Source organism: Primulina huaijiensis, chromosome 3 (assembly GCF_012295235.1).
Source record: "Primulina huaijiensis isolate GDHJ02 chromosome 3, ASM1229523v2, whole genome shotgun sequence".
NCBI lineage: Eukaryota > Viridiplantae > Streptophyta > Magnoliopsida > Lamiales > Gesneriaceae > Primulina > Primulina huaijiensis.
Window position 1 is genome coordinate 21,721,437 of NC_133308.1, and position 20,972 is coordinate 21,742,408.

The 20,972-nt window shown below is 33.8% G+C and overlaps 2 protein-coding genes across 6 annotated transcripts; both read left to right on the top strand.

Moving 5' to 3' along the window:
- The first annotated feature begins 9,735 nt into the window (after nucleotides 1-9,735).
- Nucleotides 9,736-11,290, top strand: LOC140973716 (lysM domain-containing GPI-anchored protein 2-like). Of its 2 annotated transcripts, none has more exons than XM_073436716.1 (4): nucleotides 9,736-10,506; nucleotides 10,590-10,710; nucleotides 10,792-10,991; nucleotides 11,088-11,286. In XM_073436716.1, the coding sequence occupies exons 1-4, from the start codon at nucleotides 9,864-9,866 to the stop codon at nucleotides 11,189-11,191; spliced, it is 1,068 nt and encodes a 355-aa protein (XP_073292817.1). In that variant the 5' UTR covers nucleotides 9,736-9,863; the 3' UTR covers nucleotides 11,192-11,286. The 2 variants fall into 2 exon arrangements, with proteins under 2 accessions (XP_073292817.1, XP_073292818.1); XM_073436717.1 differs by having other exon boundaries at nucleotides 9,737-10,506; nucleotides 10,792-10,988; nucleotides 11,088-11,290.
- A 3,027-nt stretch (nucleotides 11,291-14,317) lies between these two features.
- Nucleotides 14,318-20,410, top strand: LOC140973719 (ubiquitin domain-containing protein DSK2b-like). 4 transcript variants are annotated; one of them, XR_012174674.1, is made up of 10 exons: nucleotides 14,318-14,673; nucleotides 16,147-16,908; nucleotides 17,546-17,751; nucleotides 17,832-17,945; nucleotides 18,461-18,516; nucleotides 19,218-19,246; nucleotides 19,357-19,446; nucleotides 19,529-19,850; nucleotides 19,945-20,014; nucleotides 20,114-20,410. XR_012174674.1 is itself a non-coding variant. In XM_073436722.1 (8 exons), the coding sequence occupies exons 1-8, from the start codon at nucleotides 14,457-14,459 to the stop codon at nucleotides 19,675-19,677; spliced, it is 1,623 nt and encodes a 540-aa protein (XP_073292823.1). In that variant the 5' UTR covers nucleotides 14,318-14,456; the 3' UTR covers nucleotides 19,678-20,410. The 4 variants fall into 4 exon arrangements, 1 of the variants encoding a protein (XP_073292823.1); XR_012174672.1 differs by having other exon boundaries at nucleotides 19,529-20,014; XR_012174673.1 differs by having other exon boundaries at nucleotides 19,945-20,410.
- Nucleotides 20,411-20,972: the final 562 nt, after the last annotated feature.

Below are 20,972 nucleotides of genomic sequence, written 5' to 3' on the forward strand. Positions count from 1 at the left end.
GTCCGGTCCTTGAGGTGGTTCAACATATATATTTTGAGTTGATGCACTCTTGAAATAGAAAAAAAAAATGGGCCCAATATTAAATAAAACGAAAAGTGTTGGAATCGCGAAAGAGTTTAGAGGGGGTGAATAAACTCTTTGAAAATATTTGCTTTTAAAAACTACAATAGCTTATTCTTGAAAATTTGAACACGATGAATTAAATCGAGTTTGGTTTTCAAACCAAGCGGAAGAAACGCAAAATAATCCTTCGTAAAAACCGATTAAAGATTTTGTAAAGTATTTAAAATATATGCAAGTTGAATGAGTAAAAATATTTTGGTTGAAGCATTTTATCAACACTTGGTATACAATATTTTGGTATTTGAAGAACACATAAAATGCTACAACAATGCATCTTTAAAACAATGAAAAATGATAAATAAATACAATAAATAAATAGATACGAATTTATTTATAGATGTTCGGAGATTAACAACTCCTACGTCACCCCTTCTTCTCCTTGGGAAGGATTCATTAGAAGACTTTGATCTATACAATACCTTGTACAAAACCATTTCAACTTAGGACTTATCTCTTGTCTGATTGAAACTCCTAGCACACTTTCGATTGTAGACCGCAACCTCACAATCCGCATAATGTTTAACGCCTCTTATGCCAAGACTACAAACACAATCTTTAATGTCTTTGTGTGAAGACTCACTCATCTAATATTTGAAGTTCAACTCTCTAATATCATCAAAATCAAGATTGCTAGTGTTTCCGCAACCAACAAAGAGTAATCTGATAATTTTTTGTTTATAAATGATCAAACTCGATCTTTTCTTCAAGTTCGGTGTGAACAATTTAAACAATATCAAGAGATTTTGGGGCATTTTTTGAGTTTGTTGAAGTTAACGAGTTAGTCTTTAACTAGCTTGATGAAGTATTGTATAGAGCATCAACAATTTTTTAAGATGTTATAGTGTTTGGCAAAACTAAATGATTTATTGACTTGTTTTTATGTAATAAAGTGTTTCTTGTGTATTTATGTACTTTTTATTGTATTTATAATTTGCTAACTGAATTTTAACATTATTTATAACAACAAGAAAACCAATTTTTAAATTTTCGTTTCAGGCCCCATCGAACACAGGCACGGCTCTGCTGGCTCCACATAATATAAAAACGAATAAGGCCACTACGTGGGAAATTAGTTTCATCACATGTTTTATTAGTTATTACAACTGTTGCAAAGATTTCAAGGGGGCGAATAAATTGTTTTACTTATTGTTTGCTCTCAATTTTTGCATGTGGGCTTGTTGGCACCAAATTTTGACATATTAATAGGTTTTTGAAAAACGATCTCATGAAAATTTATTTGTGAGACGAGTCAATTTTACTAATTTTTACAATGATAAGTAATATTTTTAACATAAAAAATAATAACTTTCATGTTTGATCACAATAGGAGATATGTTTAACCAATCCCTCTTGTCTTATCGAGTGACATGGTTAGATAGTATAACCATTTATTTATTATTATTTTTGGTTAATAGATTTTTTTTTCATCCAATTTTTTTAGCAATATTGATATTTCATAGAGGTAGTATACTTTTTTTTAATTATAAATGGGTGAGTGAGAAGTTAAGTTTTAACATGAATTCGAATTCATATCTCTCACTTGATAAGAGAAGCTGGTGCCACCCAGCGCAAGGACGTTGCTAATTCTTGAGATTTGGTCAAACAAAATGTGACAATAGTGGTAAGCCTTTCATTCAATTTAATCTAACATTCTATATTTTTCATGGCGGATGATTTACTTCTATTCTCGAAAAGGGATATTAGAGGTGTTTCTATGATAATGTATTGCATGAATAGTTTTGGTAATACGGCGGGGTTGAGAGCGAATCTAATGAAGTCAAACATATATATGGCTGGCATGGATGATTATGTGAAGGAGTCCATTTTGGATACGATGGTTTTTAAAGTTGGCCACCTTTTGTTTCGATACATCGGTATTCCTCTTGTATCTAGGAAGGTGTGCACCTCAAAATATAGCCTATTTTGGATGCAATTGGGGCTAAAATTAGCTCATCGTCGAGACACTCACTATCATATTTCAGAAAATCGAATTGATTTGATCGGTACTTCAAGGGGTGGAATGCTTCTGGTTATCTATTTTACCACTCCTACTTATGAATTGGATGACATTTACAGGATTTGTAAGAAGTTTGTGTGACCTCGACGCACCCCCTTATCTCGTGGACCATGTTTTGTAGACAAAAAGAAGATGGGGACATGGGGCTTAAGAATTTATTGGTTTAGAACAATGCTTTGATTGCAAAAATGTTATGGAAGATTTATATGAAGAAGGATGACATGTGGGTGAAATTGGTGAATGGGATTCATGTACGGCTTGGTAGTGTTTGGGAATGGAATTGGATCAAAGATGAATCTCTTTTGATTAAACAAAATCTGAGAATTCGAGATGTTCTTCTACTTAGACAACCCTCTGCTGAGAGTGCAGGGATGCTACTGGAGAGTTGGTTTAGATGTCATGGTTGTCTTGCTCGAGCTTATGAATTCTTTGTTAAAAAGAAAGGCAATGGCCATGAAAACCTATCATTTGGAAACATTGCATACTCCCCAAGTGTTTTGCCATGTGGTTGTTTGCACACGGTAAATTCCTAACTAAAGATAGACAATGCTACATTGATAACAAGATGTGTGTACTTTGTAATAAAAGTGAGGAATTAGCTGGTCATCTCTTCTTTGCTTGTGATGTGTCGAAGAGAATCTGGAATGGCATCAAAATATGGCTAGGCATCCGTAAAATCATGGGATCTGCAACATCGGTTCTAAAAGCTTTCCAAGGTGTCTATAGAGATAATTTTGTATTGTCCAAGTTGAGATGTATTGCAGTGGCAGCATGTGTCTACAATATTTGGAATGCTCACAATCGAGCTATTTTTTAAGAAGAAATGTCGTGTCCCAAGGATATCATTAGGAAAATCAAGATCTTTACTTTTCGATGTTTGCCAAGTCATCTGTATATAGGATCTTGATTGTATTATTATTGTTATTATTATTATTATTATTATTATTATTATTATTTATGTTGTGTGGATATGATCATCTTTGCTTGTTTTTAGAACCGAGGTATGCCCTGTGTAGTTGGTGATAGTATTATTGGTTCTATTAGTTCAATATTTGTTATCCTGGAGATGCTCAGTGTACTTGTATTAAACTTTTTTACCTTATTTTAATGCATGTTATTCATTAAAAAACTTGACCCAATCTAAAATGCCATAATTTGTTGTGAGGAACAGAAACATTACAAACTGGAAGTGCTGAGGACAGAGATTTTCAACACGCCTACCCATCTCAATCATCTTGCTCTCGGAGTGTCCTGGATCACACAAGAATCAGCAAGAAAAGACACTGAGCAAGACGTGTTTGGTTAGAGAACTAATTGAAAGAAGATTAAAATGAAATTGAGGGACAAATAAAACATTCTCTAAGATGAGTTCACAAGAAAGATAAACAGATCCAATGTGTGGAAGACAATGAACAACAAATGTGGTGGGTGTCTCCTGTGTCTAACACCCAATTATTACTTTATTACTTAGAATGGAATTAAATGCAAAAGATGAAGAAATTATACCACTGAAGCAGGAAACTGATGGTTCATGTTGTTGTGAAGCTGAAATGTTGCCATATCCATTTTGTAGTTGCGAGCTTAGGAAAGCAAGTAGCTGCTTGCATTGCTCTGGGCTAAGCAAGCTGTTCAAATCACCTGCAGCCTTCTCAACAAAACTACGGGGCTGAGTATCACTGTCACTGGAAGAACCATTCATGACTTGATTAACTTGATTTCTTGTCTCACTCGATTTCTGTTTGTACTTTGTGTGGCTGGGAGGGTATCCATGGACTTGGTAACACTTATCAACAGTGTGGCCTGGATAATGACAATGAGCACATATTGGCTACAAGACAAGATTGAATCATATTCGAAGGTTGTCCCATGGAAATAGAATGTTGTCGCTCCTCTTGGAGAATGAGTGAAAAATCTTTGGGATAACTAGAATAGGTTCCATCATCAAAATTTGAGTGCAAATTTGAGTATATGACTCATTTAGCCCCATTAAAAATTGTATGACAAATTCCTGATTTTGATATTTCACCATATTCTTCATTGAGCAACAATTACAGAGGCTTACATGTTGAAATTCCTTAGTTCGTCCCACATTGTCCTCGTCCGTGTATAATATGTACTAACATCCATTGAGCCTTGTCGCAATCCAGCGAGTAACTTCTTGATTTGGAAAATTCGAGATGCATTGCTTTGGTGGAACCGATCACTCAAGTCAATCTTTATTTCATAAGCAGTAGCCATGTACATAAGGCTATCTGCTATTTCTCGAGATACTGTATTGAGAATCCATGATATCACCTTGTTGTTACACCTAATCCAAGCACCATACAGCAGATCTTCCATAGGAGGTTTTGTAAAACTACCATCCATTAGTGCAAGCTTATTTTTTGCTAGTTAGGACCATCCATTAAAACTATCCAGGTGTAATAGTTTTTGTCTGTGAGCACGTGAGAAACAAGAATCAAACCAGGATGATCTCTGTTTTGTAGGTAGAACAGGTTGCTCGAGTCTTTGAAAGCAATTTTTCCATTCTGATTGTTTGAATTTTGGGCATCTTTCGCCATTGGAGATGCAGAATTGTGACCAGATCTTAGCCTTCTGATACCGTATTAGCAAATAAACCGATTGAACAAAAAAGGATTTTCCATTGAAATTGATCGAATTTACGAAAAAATGTTTATCCCTATTTTTCGAATGAATGAATTCGTAGCCAAATGCCTCCTTTTATACTTGCCTTCAGTACAAAGAAGAAAACACGTAAAGATGTTAATAGAGGGCTGTTTTTACTTATCCACACAACACAACAACTCTAATAATGTGTGTTTGTGTGTGTGTTTCTACATGTATGTGTGTTGCATCTAACTTGGTGCATGCTCTAGTATATGGAGGCTGCAGCAGTTGAAGCCTTGTCGGGATGCATTCCTTTTAAGCGTCTAGTTCAATCATGACAGTTATTTTATTTCTAATTTGCTATATACTTGAAAGTAACTGATTCTGTGCTATTTTTAAATGTAAAAGATCGCCATGTTTTTGTATACTGGTGCGACAAGTGGTGTCATTCTTTTGCTTGAGTAGTGATTGGTTATAATTCATGACTGTTAGTCTACCATTTACTGCTTGTATGTTCTATCCACTGCTTGTTTAGACCACTATGGATGGAGGGTGCATCAATTATGAGTTCTACTAGTTGAAATGATCTTAATATAATGTCATACCTTATATTTTTCTTGCTAATATTGATGAATGCTACTTCAAGTGCAGATTAGTGGTATTGACTATTGGATGGATTATATTTATGTCGTGCTATTTCCATGTGCATATTTCTACTGAGAGGGCATGACAAGCTGAGAAAGAGGTTAGAAGTATGAACTTAGAGGGCACTATAGTCGGAGGGGTCCCATTTCTTTTTACTTATAAACGTGCCATATATACACTTTACATTGATATGTTTCACACATTTCCATGTCTAGCTTTATAGTCCTATCAGTTATTTTCTCTGTGGCTGCTCTTTTTCGCATATGACTTGGTGCAAGAGTAAGATTCATTTTTGAAAATCGTGTATATTGAGTAGAGATAAATAGTATACCATATAAATGTTATAATTCAGGTGGCTGGGAAGGCATATCACAATAAAATTGAAGTATAGAACAAAAGAAGAAGTAGAAAAAGAAGATGAAGAAGAATATTGTATTGTATCGCAAACGTGTGTGTTATTTGTGTGTCTAATCTTTTATTTAGTAGGTCTCTGACTCTCACACTGCTTATCTTCTTTTAGAGAGGTATGGTGGAGTGGATTGGCAGCTTTGTTTGCATCATGGACTGGGGCGCCCTACCATACGACCCAAGCAGGTTGGAATGTCTCTAAAGCTCAAACCATCTAATTTTCTATATGGTTCTCTGATATTGGCCGACATTTATTGCGAAGTCATTTACGTTTCTTTTCATCGTGGGTTTTGCAGGTTTTCGTGGCAAATCATAGTCCAGAATTGATTTCATTGTTTTGGAGCAAATAACAGCATTTGCTGTGATTATGTAGAAATATTCAGGATGGGTTGGTGTCTTTTAAGATATATTTGGTGCCTCGTGGCTATTGACACAACTCTTTAGATTTCAAAACTTTCAAGATCATTAATTTTTGTACACTATCATTTCCTATTTTAGGATGCAAGGTGCATGCTTCTAAGTTGTTTTACTTAATGTCCTTATCCTGTTCATTCTTTCAAGATTACTCAGAGCACTATTTTGGAAAGTCTAGGGTGCATCTGGTTCAACCGCTCGGAGTCCAAGGATCATGAAATCGTGGCAAGGAAATAAGTTGCTCATTATATCGGACTTGTTGAATTGTGGCAAGAAAGTATGTTTATCTTATTATATCGGACTTATTGATCCTCATCTTTTCGGTCAAAATCTAGTAGCATGTCCGATAGTGCATGTTACTTAATATTTTGCAAGTCATCCTTGTCATTTATTTAAATTTCTCAAATACCCCCAACCCCTTTATTGTAGTATGTCTTTTAATGTCTCAAATTCGACGGTTGTTCCCACAAACTATCATGAGTCTTTCTAACGTGTTAATACCCTCGCTCATACGTACCCTAGAAAACTTATCAAATGATCACTCATCACAGAATTGCTCAATTCAAGCATGCTAAACTTTGAAATTTTTAAGTTATGAGCTCTCAAAAAGAAGATGTATTTTGTTAACATTATTAGCACCTATCAAATTTTTTAAACTCTCTTCAACTATACAGTCCCATAAGTGCACATTCTATGAATTTCTCTCATTCCGGTGTAGGATTGGTTCATTCATGTTCCTCTTCACCTAGAATTCTGTCAGGAGTCGGTCCTTGTTGTTCTACTTCTTGACACCGACGATTACTCTCCCCCTCGTCGGTGTCACATGCCTGCCATCTTCTGCTTGGGTCGTCCCTGAACCGCACCGTATTAGGAGAAATCATCTCTGATACCATTATGTTGTGTCCCAAATTCGTCTCCCAAACAAACAAAGATAGTTTTTTCCAGCGTACTTATGTCTTCACTCATACGCACCCTGTGAAATTTTTCAATGAATCACTCATCCCATATTACCCTAAATCAAACCATATTTTTTTCCGAACTTCCTATAGTAGCCAGTCAATCCAAGAAATCCTTGCAAGTTGGTTGGGTTGGAGGGTTGCAGCGAAGATATAACCGCCTGAATCTTCGAGTCATCCACCTTCACCCCTATTTGAGACACAATATGGCCCAAGTATGCCACATCATGCTGTAGAAAGAAGCAATTAGAGCGTTTTAAGAAAAATTGATATTTCATCAATACAGTAAACACAATGCGTAGATTATGTAAACGAATATCCCAAGATGGACTGTAAATCAGGACATCGTCAAAAAATGCAAGAACAAATTTACATAAGTATTCATGAAAAATTAAATTCATCAGCATGTAACGTCGAGCGAGCGTTGATGGGTCCAAATGGTATGACAACGAAATCAAAGTGATCATGGTGCGTGCGAAACACAGTCATGGAATTGATTTGATCCATGGAAATCTGATGGTAACTCGTCTAGAGGTCCAACTTAGGAAGAATTTGGCCAAAATAGTTCACCCAATCTAATGTAATCTAATCTAATCTAATCTAATCTAACATACATCTAACATATATGACTTCTAATTGTGAATTTTCTAATATAACCTTGTTCATTTAATACAGCAAATTAAATCAATAATTTTTTCCAATGGGTTCTTTTGTAATTAATTGTTCATCTTAAATGACTTTGGACATTAATGCATATTGAATTCATCAATTTATCAATGTTTTTTTTTTGTTGCTACTAAAATTGGTTACTAAAATGAGTGAATTTCTTCATAGTTGTTAATGAATAATTAATATTTTTTATCTTATCTTTTCTTTTATTTTACATATAAATACATCATTTTTATAACAAGTTGATTTTTAAATATGAACTAAGAAACATCATACATTTTTATTTAAATATGTCATTTTGTTTTTGTGATACTATTTTTTTCTTATATGTATTTTTTAATGTTTATGGGTGTTTTTGTGCTTATTGATTTTATTTAACATTATTGGAAATATTGTATGCATAGAAAATTTAATCATAATGTGTCATTGGTAATACACATTAATGATCCACCAATTTATTTCATAATAACTATAATATTTTTATTTAATGATTGTTTTAATTTTTAAAATATAACTAATAAAATTTGTGAGTTCTTCAACTTTATTTTTCAGTATTTTCATATTATTATAAACACATTATATTATTTTTTATGAATTTTATAATTTTTATATATTTAATTTAAATTATTTTTATTAATTAATATCTATAAATTTATGAACTCTTGTATTTTTATATAGATGGAAAAAAAAATAAAAGTCGAAAAATTTTAATAAAATGCTTAATATTTCATATATAATTAATAAATTTTGTGAATTCTTCAACTCTATTATTTGTTTCCAATTTTATTTGACTATTACGATTATTATAAAATAATTTTTTTAGGAACTTAAGAATTTTTTATGTATTTAAATTATTTTTATTAGTTAATATAAAAAAAATTTATGAAGCTCTTGATATTTTTATGTACATGATTAGAAATGTTAAATGTTGACAAATTCCAATAAATTGATTTAAGTAATAATTAGATAAATAGTAGCTCAATAATTTAGTAATTTCACTTATGATTCATTATGTGTTATTATAATATTTTACATAATAATGTTTTTAAAATTAAATTTTCTATTATTATATATTAAATTTCTTATTCAATTTTCAGTTGTGACTTGTATTCTAAACATAATACAAATTGTGTATTATCAATTACATATTCTGATGAAATTATATACAACTTAGTAATTAATTTCTCATCGTATATGATGAAATTATATACATAAAAATAATTTTACCTCTTTTCTACATATTAATTACTTTGTCATTATATATAATGAATTTATATACATAAAAAACTATTTTTCAAATTTCAAAATAACAAAATTGTTATTTAAGATTACACATTTACTAAGTTAACTAAATTATATTTACTAATTTATTATGCATTATTACTATGATTGCAACTTATTTGAGCATAGATGAGGGCATAGGGTTGTCAGCCCAATAATTAATATTTGTGTTTAAATTATTATTATTAATTAAATTTACTTTGTGTTAAATTATTTGATTAGTGAGAATATATTTGATTTAGAGAAATGATTAATGTAAAATAACATACATATTGGATTTATTAAGTGCAATAATTGTTCATGCTAAATAAAATAATTGAAACGTGACGTCTGAGTTGATTTACGATTTTAAAAGATTTTATTTAACTTTTTACTGTTATCACGAGTTATAACTTTTAGTAAAACGTCAAGTGCTATTTAAATTGTTGTAATTAAAAAAATAAAAACAAAAATGTTTTTTGAAATTAAAAATAAAAAAAAAACAAAAACAAAAATGTAATGTTAGTATAACATAAAAATAAAATTGGAAGAACAAAAAACACATCAAGATATAATTTGTATATCTATTATATAGATTTTTAATAATAGCAATAGATAGATAATAGATAGATGTGGAATGGAGAATGGATCGACTTGCCAAAGTCAAAGTCTTGCACTCATTCGATTCCACCATTCCCCATTTCCATCTGCGATCTCCACCAACCATTAAAAAAAGTGAATGAGAATTCTTTGGGAACTCAACAATGGCTAGAACCAACTTCTTCTCAGCTTTCCTCCTCTTCTTTGCAATGGCAACTCCTCCATCAACTTTTAGCCTTCGCTGCGCCTCTCCCGCCTCCTGCAACTCTCTTATCGACTATGTCTCTCCCAATGCCACCACTCTCTCCTCCATTCAGACCCTTTTCACACTCCCCAATCTCTCTTCCATTCTAGCCGCCAACAACCTTCCCCTCTCCACCCTACCTACCTACCCTATAGCCTCCAAACAGATCATCAAGATTCTCTTCCCCTGCATCTGCACCAACGGCACCGGGATATCCAACGGCCTCCCATCATACACCGTGATCCATGGAGACGGTCTCTATCACATCGCGGCGGAGGTGTTCTCGGGCTTGATCACCGTTTCACAAATCCAGACGGCTAACAACATATCAAACCCAGATCTGATTCTCGAGGGACAGAAGCTTTCGATACCGCTGCCCTGCAGCTGTGATGATGTGGATGGGCAGAAGGTGATGCACTATGGACACGTGGTGCCCGAGGGGAGCTCCGTGGAGGGAATTGCCCAGGAGTTTAATACTTCACAGGATACGCTGCTGCGCCTCAATAATTTGAATAGTTCCAAAGAACTCATGGCTGGCAGTATTCTAGATGTGCCACTTAGAGGTATACTTGTCAACTGTAGCGATCAAGATTGGTTAGAAGATATAAATATTTTTGCTGATTGGTGGTTTTTTGTCGAAACACAGCTTGTTCTTCGACGATAAAGAATAATTCGATGGACTACAACTTGCTCGTTCCCAATGACACATACGCGCTCACTGCCAACAACTGTGTGGTGTGCAAATGTGATGCTGCACTACAGTGGGTGTGAGTCATGAGTCCGATCCGATCCGATCCATAAAGTTTCATTAATATAATTTAATGTATGATTTATTGGTTGGCACGCAGGCTACAATGTGTACCTTCAGGTCAGTTGAAAACGGGTGCTGGTTCATGCCCCTCAGTCCTGTGCGAGGGTCCTGGAAACTTGTCTATCGGAAACAGCACGTCTTCGGGCTGCAATCGCACCACCTGTTCCTATGCTGGATACAACAACCAAACCATTCTAACCACGCTGGCTTTGAACTCAACTTGCCCAGCTGTTGGTGGTGGGTGAACAATACATACACACACATACAGTTACAGTACTTTTATATATAAATGGACAAATTCTAAAATTCCCTTCTATTTTTCAAACATTTCAGGTGGTGGTGGTGGTGGTGAATCATTGGCTGTGAGGTTGCGGGGTTGGAGGCATATGCTGTTGCTGTTTCTAATTTTTACGGTGAGTGTGGCATATGTAAGATGAGATGGAATTGTTGGTGCGTGAGTTGTAGTTTTAATAGGGTGTAGCAAAATGGATAATTTCTTTGTATTCTTATATAATTTCTATTTTTTTTGAGACGGTCTTATATATTTTTATCCGTAAGACTAATTAATTTTATCATACTTATAATAAAAAGTAATATTTTTGAATAAAAATAATATTTTTTATTGAGTAATTCAAATAGAATATTAGTCTCACAAAATTGATATATGAGACCGTCTCATATAAGTTTTTGTGTTATGTGTTCATGTAATAATAATACCAGTCGAGGATTTCTCCTTTATCTTATAATGTTATATAATAAAAGATTCAAAAAGGAAACCATTTTATGTTTACTGAATTGCCCTTCCAATATTTTTTTTTCTATTGCAACTTGTTTTGAATATTATTTTTGTCAAATTTGCATTTTGCTCCCTCATTAATTTTTATAATTATGATATGATATTTATTCTAATCTAAATCAAATTAATTAAAAAAATTGTACACGTGCATAGCCGCATGTGTCAGTGCATTAGTATATTTAATTAGCGGTGTGTACATAGTATATTTAATTATTAAAATAGGTTTTTAATAATAAAATTTTAGTAACTTTTTTATAAAGAGATGATGACTCAAGAAACGCAAAGAGCGTTCAATTTGGATGCCCGCTACAAGTAGTGCATCGATGGACATCGTTTCTCGCACAGGCCAAAGATGATTTGTATGGTGGTGGTTTAATTTTGCAAGTAAGATATTTTCCCACATTGGTGGTTTGAGGAGGTATCTTTTATGTTGACGGAAAAAGTATATAAATTCTTGCATATGAAAAGCGTATGAAGGACATTTCTTGATATACAAAAACTCTTGTTAAACGGTCTCACGGATCAATTTCATGAATCGAATATCTTATTTGGGTCATCCATAAAAAGTATTACTTTTTATGCTAAGATTGTGAATATCGGTAGGGTTGATCGATCTCACATATAAAAATTCGTAAAACCGTCTCACAAGAGACTTACTTTTCTTGATAAAAGTTATATGCCTTTTATTTATAGGTAGATAATCCTAATTAATATGAAATTTTTATTAAATACGACGATTAAATCCATGCATATACATGCAATATTCTGAAATATCTCCAAAATATAATAAATGATTTGAAATCCATATCGTCAACTATCATTTTAAAAAGGAAAAATTGATAAATTTGTCTTATAAGTTTGCCAATTTTGGGTTTTGGTCTTGGCATATTTGTCACCTTTGATTTACGTTCGATATCTTTCTATTATTTAGACTTTTGGTCTTTTTTTTATCCAATTTTTACCACGGTTGCTGAGTTAATATTTTTCCTTGGTGACGTGTAAACTTTGAATTATAGGTTTTGCTACATCACACATAATGTGTAATTTAACATATACATCATATCTTCCCTCCCATATCCATCAGCATAAGCTTTTATTTTGAGAAAGCAAATAATTAATTTTCTCTCAACAAATCCCTAAATTTCTAAGAAGATAAGTTATTTTACACGAGATTATGATGTTATATTATTTCTGAAAGATGAATGTTGTTTTGTAAACGTGGAAAAAGAGTAAAATTGAGGTTTTTTTTTGGACAAGTGATAATGTAGATTAAAGGTTTCATGGTTGCCAAAATTTGAGGGTGGGTGTCTTGTTTTTTCAATACTTTGATTTTACAGCTTTCTTGTGCTTTGATTTTTATAGTCCAGTACTGGTTTCTTTGGTGAAACCTATTACTTTCTACGACAGAGTGGTGGGGTGTGATTTTTTCACATAAAATATTTACCAATGTGATTTGAAATGAAAACTAGCTATTCTCAAAGTTTACAATAAAGAAACGGAAAAACATAATCGAGATTTGAAGTTCTTACTTATTGGATCATGATTGATTTTCATCTTTTCTATTTGGGTTATTGGATAATTTCTTAGAATTAATGTATTGGTATTTTGTAAGAACTCAATTTCTGAGAATGAATGTTTTGGGTTATTATGCTATGCATAGAAGTTACATTATAATGTGGATCTTATGTTTTCCAAGTCTTTTTCTCATATGACATTTGATAATACAAAATTATTGTTGCCAATATCATCAAGTCTTATGTATTGTTTTGTGGCTGTAATGTTTTAAAGTTAAAAACAGCTATAAAATGATAAGAGGCAGAAAGGATGAAACCTATTGCAAGAGCTTGTTCACTCATTACAAAAGATTGTTCAAACATACTCAATGTACATGTTCATTTCTCTAGAAATTTCAAACCTTTACACAGTTCGTCTTCAAATGTTTGTCATTTTCCATCACCATAAAACCAGTATTAGCATTTGTATAACAACTCATTGGATGCTTGAGGATTAAAGATTGCGTATCATATGTAGGTGGTGGTAGATGAAGATAAAACGGAGATCGAATCCGAATTTCATGTAAAATAATTTCTCTTTTATTAGAAAGTTGGAGATTTTTTTTATAGAGAAAATTAGATATTTCTCAACATAAATGTCGATGGATATAGAGAGGAAGATGTGCTCACTTATCCTTCAATAAAAATCACAAAAACTATTTAAATTTCACACTATGTATGATACGACAAAACCCACAACTCAAAGTTTACATGTTACAATGGAAAAAAGTTACTTCATCAATTGTGACGAAAATTGAGTAAAAAAAATCAAATATCTAAATAATAAAAAGACGCAAATGTGACAAAGATATCATACTAAAAACCAAAAGTGACAAATTTATAGGACCAATCTATTAATTTTCTCGTTTAAAATTTAAAACAAAACTGTTTATTTTTCCATTTTTTTCTACGAACCGCACACGTGTGTCACGAACAACTAGTTGCCTAGTTATGTTTTAATTAAGAGTATGTCATTTAATTATTGGAAAAAAAGTATTACAGATTTGTAAGATTAAAACCTAATGCTATATGTAATATATAAAAACCAAACTTATTTATGCTCAATTTGTACTACTCCCATTTTACTTTATATAAATAAAATAAAAATAATTGTAAGTTAAAAAAAATTTATATTTTATAATTGATTACTATTTTTTAAAGCTTATAAATTATTACTACAATTTGTATTTTGTGTCAACATACATACATACATACATATATCATCAAAAAATATACACCTTCTCCATCTCCTCCATGTTTTTCAACCTTCTCCTCTTCATTGCGATTCACACAGTCTGTGATATAGGGGAGAAAACTAGGGTTAGGGGTTTATCCTTTTGTTGATTCAACTCAATGGGCGAGTCGAGCTTCTGCGCCAGCGGAGGTGAAGAGGTCAATATCAACATTCGGTGCTCCAACGGCAATAAGTTTTCACTGCGAACCACTCTACAGTCCACGGTGGGGGAATTCAAAGCTGTATTAGCGCAGAACTGCGATGTGCCAGCTGAACAACAACGTTTGATTTACAAAGGTCGAATCTTGAAAGACGACCAAACCCTCCTCATATACGGTACACTATTCCTCATGGAGTTTTATCTTTTTATTCAAATATATGGAATAATGTTGCAACAACTTGTATTTTTGACGTTTTTTGGGTGTGACATCACTAGAAGCTGATAAATTATACTTGTTGGATGTTGCCTATGATCTGTATGCTTGGATGTTTTCTATTTGGCTAACCTGATTGTTGATCTTTTCATTTGACGTGAATTTTGTGGGAAGATTTTGTGTCAAATGAATAAATTCAGGTAGAATCAGAGTTTTGAATAATGGATTGTTGAAGCATTTGTTTTTAATTGCATCCATTTGCGAGGAAAGATAAATGGCACCGTTATTTGTTCTGATTTGTCCATCTTTGAAAGTGTTATTGTAGCACATTGATAATGTTAAGGACGTTCAACAGTAGCCAGTGGAGATTGCATTTGAAAAGCACCAGGGTTATTTTGCTAATAGAGAAAAATATGTATCCAGATACGACAAGCAAGTTAGTTTTTGGCATTATTAGACCGCCGCATACTGCTTATGAAATACGATTTCATCTTTATGATTCAAAAGCATGTTCTATCTCTAGAATGTCCCATAAGTTGGATGCATGTACATGAGTTACACACTTTTGACATATTCGTTGGCCATATCCAGGTCTAAGTTGTGCAAGCATGTTAACAGGACTAGGCATTTCTCTGCGCTATAGAAACTCCCAACTCCCAACTCTGCTACTGAGAATTTATAATATGTTTTCATGTAGTTCTGCAAAAATGGAGTGTGTGTCAATGTCAAATGTTTATTTACCATCGATTCCGTTAAATTTAGTTTGTTTATTTCATCTTTCACACATGTTGTTGGATGATAGATTGAGTATTTATAATGCAAAGAAACTTTATCTTTGAGAGATTTATATAATGGGTATTTATGCATGCAATGGCTGAGAAAAGGGTTATGTATTACAAAATTTGGAGGAATAATGGGTATATGGTAAATTCATAGTCTACTCCATGAAAAAGGGCTTTTTCTTTGTACGTAGTGTGTAATCACAGGGGGGCAGTGAGGGTATGGTCTTTAATGATTTATGCTTTCCAATTATATGGTATGTTGATTAATTTGTTGGTCGCTTGCAAATTGTGAAATTCATTTCTTTGTCAAATTTGGAACTGCAAAGAATGACTAAAAATTATTGCTTTTCGCGTTGTAAGGCTATTGCTATTTATATTGATACACAATTATTGAGCATCACCTGTTGATTTATTGTTATTGATGCTGAATAACGAGCACTTCTATTTGAATTTTTTTCTAAACTCGTCTTTAATTGTCTAATATTTTTTTATGTGGATAAAATTTAACTACGTGTGCATATACTTTGGAAATAAAACTTAGAGTTGTTACATCCATGGTTGCTTTTGAGTAATCCAGCGACCATCCCCTTGCTCATTTCCTTGATCTCTCCATTCATTTTGATGATTGTTGGTCTATTTCTTGTCATGAATAGGTTTGCAGGCAGATCACACAGTTCATATGGTTCGTGGTTCTGCACCATCTACAGCACCAAACTCTTCTGCTCCGGCTGCTTCTGAGAGCACCAACAGTATTACTGGTGTGCCGCATGCTCCCAGTAGTAGGAGCTCTGGGATTGCTGATGCAGGTGCTACATTATTCCCTGGGGTTGAACTTGCGGCACTTAATGGCTCTGGGGTGTCTAGATTATTTGGAACTGGACTCCCTGAGTTTGAACAGGTGCAGCAACAACTTACTCAGAACCCTAACATGATGAGAGAGATAATTAATTCCCCTGCGATTCAAAGCCTTATGAACAACCCTGAGATAATGCGCAGCTTAATCATGAATAACCCTCAAATGCGTGAGATAATTGACCGGAATCCTGAACTTGCTCATATTCTGAACGATCCCGGAGTCCTTAGACAAACCCTGGAAGTATCTCGGAATCCTGAGTTAATGCGTGAGATGATGCGGAACACTGACAGGGCCATGAGTAACATTGAATCTTCTCCTGAGGGATTTAATATGCTCAGACGAATGTATGAGAATGTCCAAGAACCCTTCTTGAATGCAACAACAATGGGCGCTGGCGCGGGCACTGGCGCTGGTGTGGGATCAAATGGTGCCCTCTTGCGGAATCAGGATGCCACTCAAACCAGAGAAGGGTCTAATTCTGCAAACACCGGACCTGAAATGGCTTCAGGAACCACAGTCCCGAATACAAATCCACTTCCCAACCCGTGGAGTAATTTCGGTAAGATGAGAATCGGTTTTTATGAAGGTTATATTATGTGATCTGTTTGCTTCAAAGTTCCTGTGACTTAATTTCAAAGCAGAGTTAAGGACATATTTAGGCAAGGCCAGTAGTTAGCTCTATTTTACAATATTTTTGCTTTGGTAATGTACTGCCATGTTCTTGGTGTTGAGTTCAACTCACCTTGGCATGAAATTTTCGCTAGTTAGCATTTTATATATAGTTTGTTTTTTTTCATTTTCAGTTCTGGGTCTGGACAACCTGGAGCAATGATGGTTCTTGTTATTTTCTCATTATTCAATGAGCTTGCCTTTTCCTTCATCTTGTACCTACCAAATCTATACTAAATTATTTTTTTTTGTGCAGTTTGCATTCAGTACGCAACTGCTGTGGATGCCTTTATTGTTTTAATCATGTTTTACTCGTATTTCACTTTCTTGCTTCACATCCTCTTTTGGTTAGGACTAGTTTCTTTGATTATTCTTTCTTCAGGAGTTAGAAAAATGTCAATGGATCTCCTGTTAATCTTATTAGGGTCCCAAGTCATTTGTATTTTCTCTATTGCTTTTTTGTTTCGTCTTCTTTCCATGTATCAGTAATGGACACTATATATGAACTGCTGAATGTGATATTTTAGGAAGTTCTCAGACGAATAATGCTGCAAGAACTAATCCAACTGATGATGCGAGACTACCATCAATTCCTGGGTTAGGAGGGCTCGGTGTTCCTGAATTGGAGCGAATGGACATGCCAGACTCCTCAGCATTCAGTCGGTTATTGCAGAACCCAGCCATGACACAGATGATGCGAAGTTTTCTTTCTAATCCTCAATACATGGATCAAGTACTGCCATCGTTCTGTGTGAATTCACAAGTTAACCTGCTATAGATTTAAAACATCCTGTAATTACAACCTGGTTGCAGATCCTGAGCTTAAATCCTCAACTTCGGGCTGTACTTGATGTGAACCCTCAGTTAAGAGAAATGATGCAAAACCCTGAAATCGTCCGTGAACTGACCTCACCTGAAACGATGCAGGCACGTCTCTATCGACCTCTATAATCTTGGGTTTTCTTTTTTCCTTTACACCTTTTTTAGCCGAAATATTCATGTTCAGATGCCTGAAAATCTGATGTGTATGGAGACTTCCATATGAAAAATTATTTTGTGAACTATGATAAATTACTGAAGTGCGACGTCATTTTTATAGAACATTGGTGAAAGTTGCTATTTCTATCATTTTATTGATGTACTTAGTAAGGTTATTGATAGTTTTATCCACAAGAATCAAATAATTTCATGAAAATGTTTTGACAATTCAGGACTAAATCACTGACTGACCAAATAGCTTTTACAATTTTAGCATTTATTTCATCTTGTGCCGATTATTGGTAATTCAGTGTTTATTTATTTGCAACACCTTCTGGACAAGATATGTCAGATGTGTATACACTCACACGCGTGCGAGCGCGCACAAGCATTATGAGTTTCAGTGAAGGATGTAAGACTGTTGCCATGTTCTCTTAATCTTACCAGTCAATTTTTTTTGCCAGCAAATGATGGCTTTGCAGCAACAACTCTCTCAACTTAGTCGGCAGCAATCAATCCCGTGAGTAGCAAGCAAAGAGTGATTTTGAGTTTTTTTAAAATAATAGATTGTTGGATTCAATTATCTACTTCAATGTTTATTGGCATGCGAGTCCTTTTTCGGGGGATTATCGTTCAAACATTTCATGCAACTTATTATGTCGTCCTTGATTGAACTTGATGACCTTCTTTCCTCTAGAAATTCTATGTAATAGATAATGGAGTTCCCAGGTTTTTTTGGCCCTAGCTAAAAGCATTAGTCATGTTTCAATGCCTGCAGAGATGTAATTTAAACATCTGCTTATGAGTTATCTAATATTATGTGAAGTTCAATCTTCATGGTTTCGTTTTGATACATGTTCTGTGTGGGTTAACATAACTGATGTGTTTCTCCCTCATTGATATTACTTGCAAGATATATGTATTCAGGTATTGATCAGTTGCTGGTTGACCTTTAACTAATTGTTAAAGGATGGCCATGTAGTGATGTACCATCATTGATTAGATAGTGACTTTGTTGTTTAGCTTCTGATTTGGTCTAACAATGATTTTATCTGGGGCTGAAATACTGATGCATAGATTATTTCCAAATTTATCTGATATCAGACCCACCCTTTTTTTGCATATGCTCAATTTTACGTCTAGCATTTTTATTGAAGCATATATTAATTCCAACTATTTTTCAAGTGTATTTTCTTGGAACTTACGTGTTCTTTATCTCAGGGGAGGTGTTCAGACTGGTCAGGGTAGAGGTATGAAGCAACATAAACTGTAAATCCAACAATTTAGTAAACGTTGTCAATAGAAGATAGGTACTTGTAATTTCGCATGGACACAATTTTCTGGTGTGTGTGAAATGCAGGCATTGAAAATATTATGGGTTTAGACACGCTGATGAACACGTTTGTTGGTCTGAGAGCTGGTAGTTTGACTGCTTCAAATGCGCCTGATGGTTAAAACTCTCTTACCTTTTTTTGACTGATGCACAGTTTCTTTCTATCACAACTCAACATTGAAATTTCTTGTTCCTGTAGTGCCCCCGGAGGAACTGTATTCAACACAGCTGTCACAGCTGCAAGAGCTGGGTTTTTTTGACACTGAAGAGAATATCAGAGCACTGCGCGCTACATCAGGAAATGTTCACGCAGCTGTGGAACGACTTTTGGGGAATCCTGGTCGATAATATTGCGACAGTGTAACGTATATTTTTCGTTCTTGGGCCCTGGAACTGGAGAATGTAAGAGAGTGTTACAGCAGATGTCAAATTATATCAGACCACTATGGGTTTTGAGACATGAGGATAAAAACAATTTACTTATGTGCTGGAAGTACCGTACCCCATACTTGACAAACTTGGTATACATATCTAACTAGCTCCTTTCCGATACACTGTACATTCGAAGATCGAAACATACTTGGATCATTTTTCCTGAATCAAGTCCGTTATTAGTTTGCAGCATCCAGATTTGGGTTTATGGCAACGACACTGATTTCCGGTTAGGATGATGATATGTAGCTAGGTACAAATAGGTGTACGTGTGAATTCATGTAGAATTAACTATAAACTCTCCAGTTGCCATTTTGAACATCGTTAATTTTCATAATTCTTCGTATGACAGCTCTTTGCTCCAAAGCGACAGGCAGAATTGAGGTGTGAGACGTGAAAGAACGAAGACATCTTCACAACATCTAGCAAAATGTGTAAATAATGGGGTAAAACTGTAAAATATAATTATACTCATTCATTTTTTTAGGGACAATTATGTAAGTAGATTCATTCATTTCTTTAGGGACAGTTATGTAAGTAGTCATTCATGAGAGCTCGGATCATTTTATAATCGTACATTTTATGTAAGTATGGGTGATGTGACACTCACGGGTTGAATATAATGAAACATATGTATATAACATTGTCATCGAGTTGTTAGACTTATACACATATAATTACTATAATACGTCTAATTAAGACATAATGATATATGTAATATATAAGACCAAACTTATTTATACTCATTTTGTACTGATAACGTTTTACTTTATAGATAAAATAAAAATAACTTTATATTTCATAAGTGCTTATTAATATATAATTGATTTTTTTGGACACTAAATCGTTACTAGTAAAAGAAATAAAACATTACTATATTTTTTTCAACGGGTCAGTTAAAAAAGTAGGAGTGAGATAGAAAGTATTTAAAAAATAAGGACTCTGACTTTTTTTTTTTAAGAAAAAAGGAGTTGACTTTTGATTATTACATTAACTACGATTAAATTTTTTAACTTAATTAATTCTCTCTTTTTTTTTCTTCTCAGTCGACACACATCTTACCTCAATTAAAATTTATAAATCTTTTTCTACAAATCGAGATATTGAGTAACCCAACAATCAACAATGGTCGACCATTGTTTGGTTGACAATTTGGTCGACCATAGCTTTGGTCTGGTAGACCAAAGCACAATTCATGGTAGACCAAAGCA

Bases quoted from the DNA above. Each gene is read 5' to 3' on its own strand.
- LOC140973716 (XM_073436716.1), top strand. From the start codon at position 9,864: ATGGCTAGAACCAACTTCTTCTCAGCTTTCCTCCTCTTCTTTGCAATG. The intron at 10,711-10,791 runs GTGAGTCATGAG...GTTGGCACGCAG, and splicing joins GATGCTGCACTACAGTGGGT to GCTACAATGTGTACCTTCAG. The intron at 10,992-11,087 runs GTGGGTGAACAA...CAAACATTTCAG, and splicing joins AACTTGCCCAGCTGTTGGTG to GTGGTGGTGGTGGTGGTGAA.
- LOC140973719 (XM_073436722.1), top strand. From the start codon at position 14,457: ATGGGCGAGTCGAGCTTCTGCGCCAGCGGAGGTGAAGAGGTCAATATC. The intron at 17,752-17,831 runs GTACTGCCATCG...ACCTGGTTGCAG, and splicing joins ATCCTCAATACATGGATCAA to ATCCTGAGCTTAAATCCTCA. The intron at 19,247-19,356 runs GTATGAAGCAAC...TGTGAAATGCAG, and splicing joins TCAGACTGGTCAGGGTAGAG to GCATTGAAAATATTATGGGT.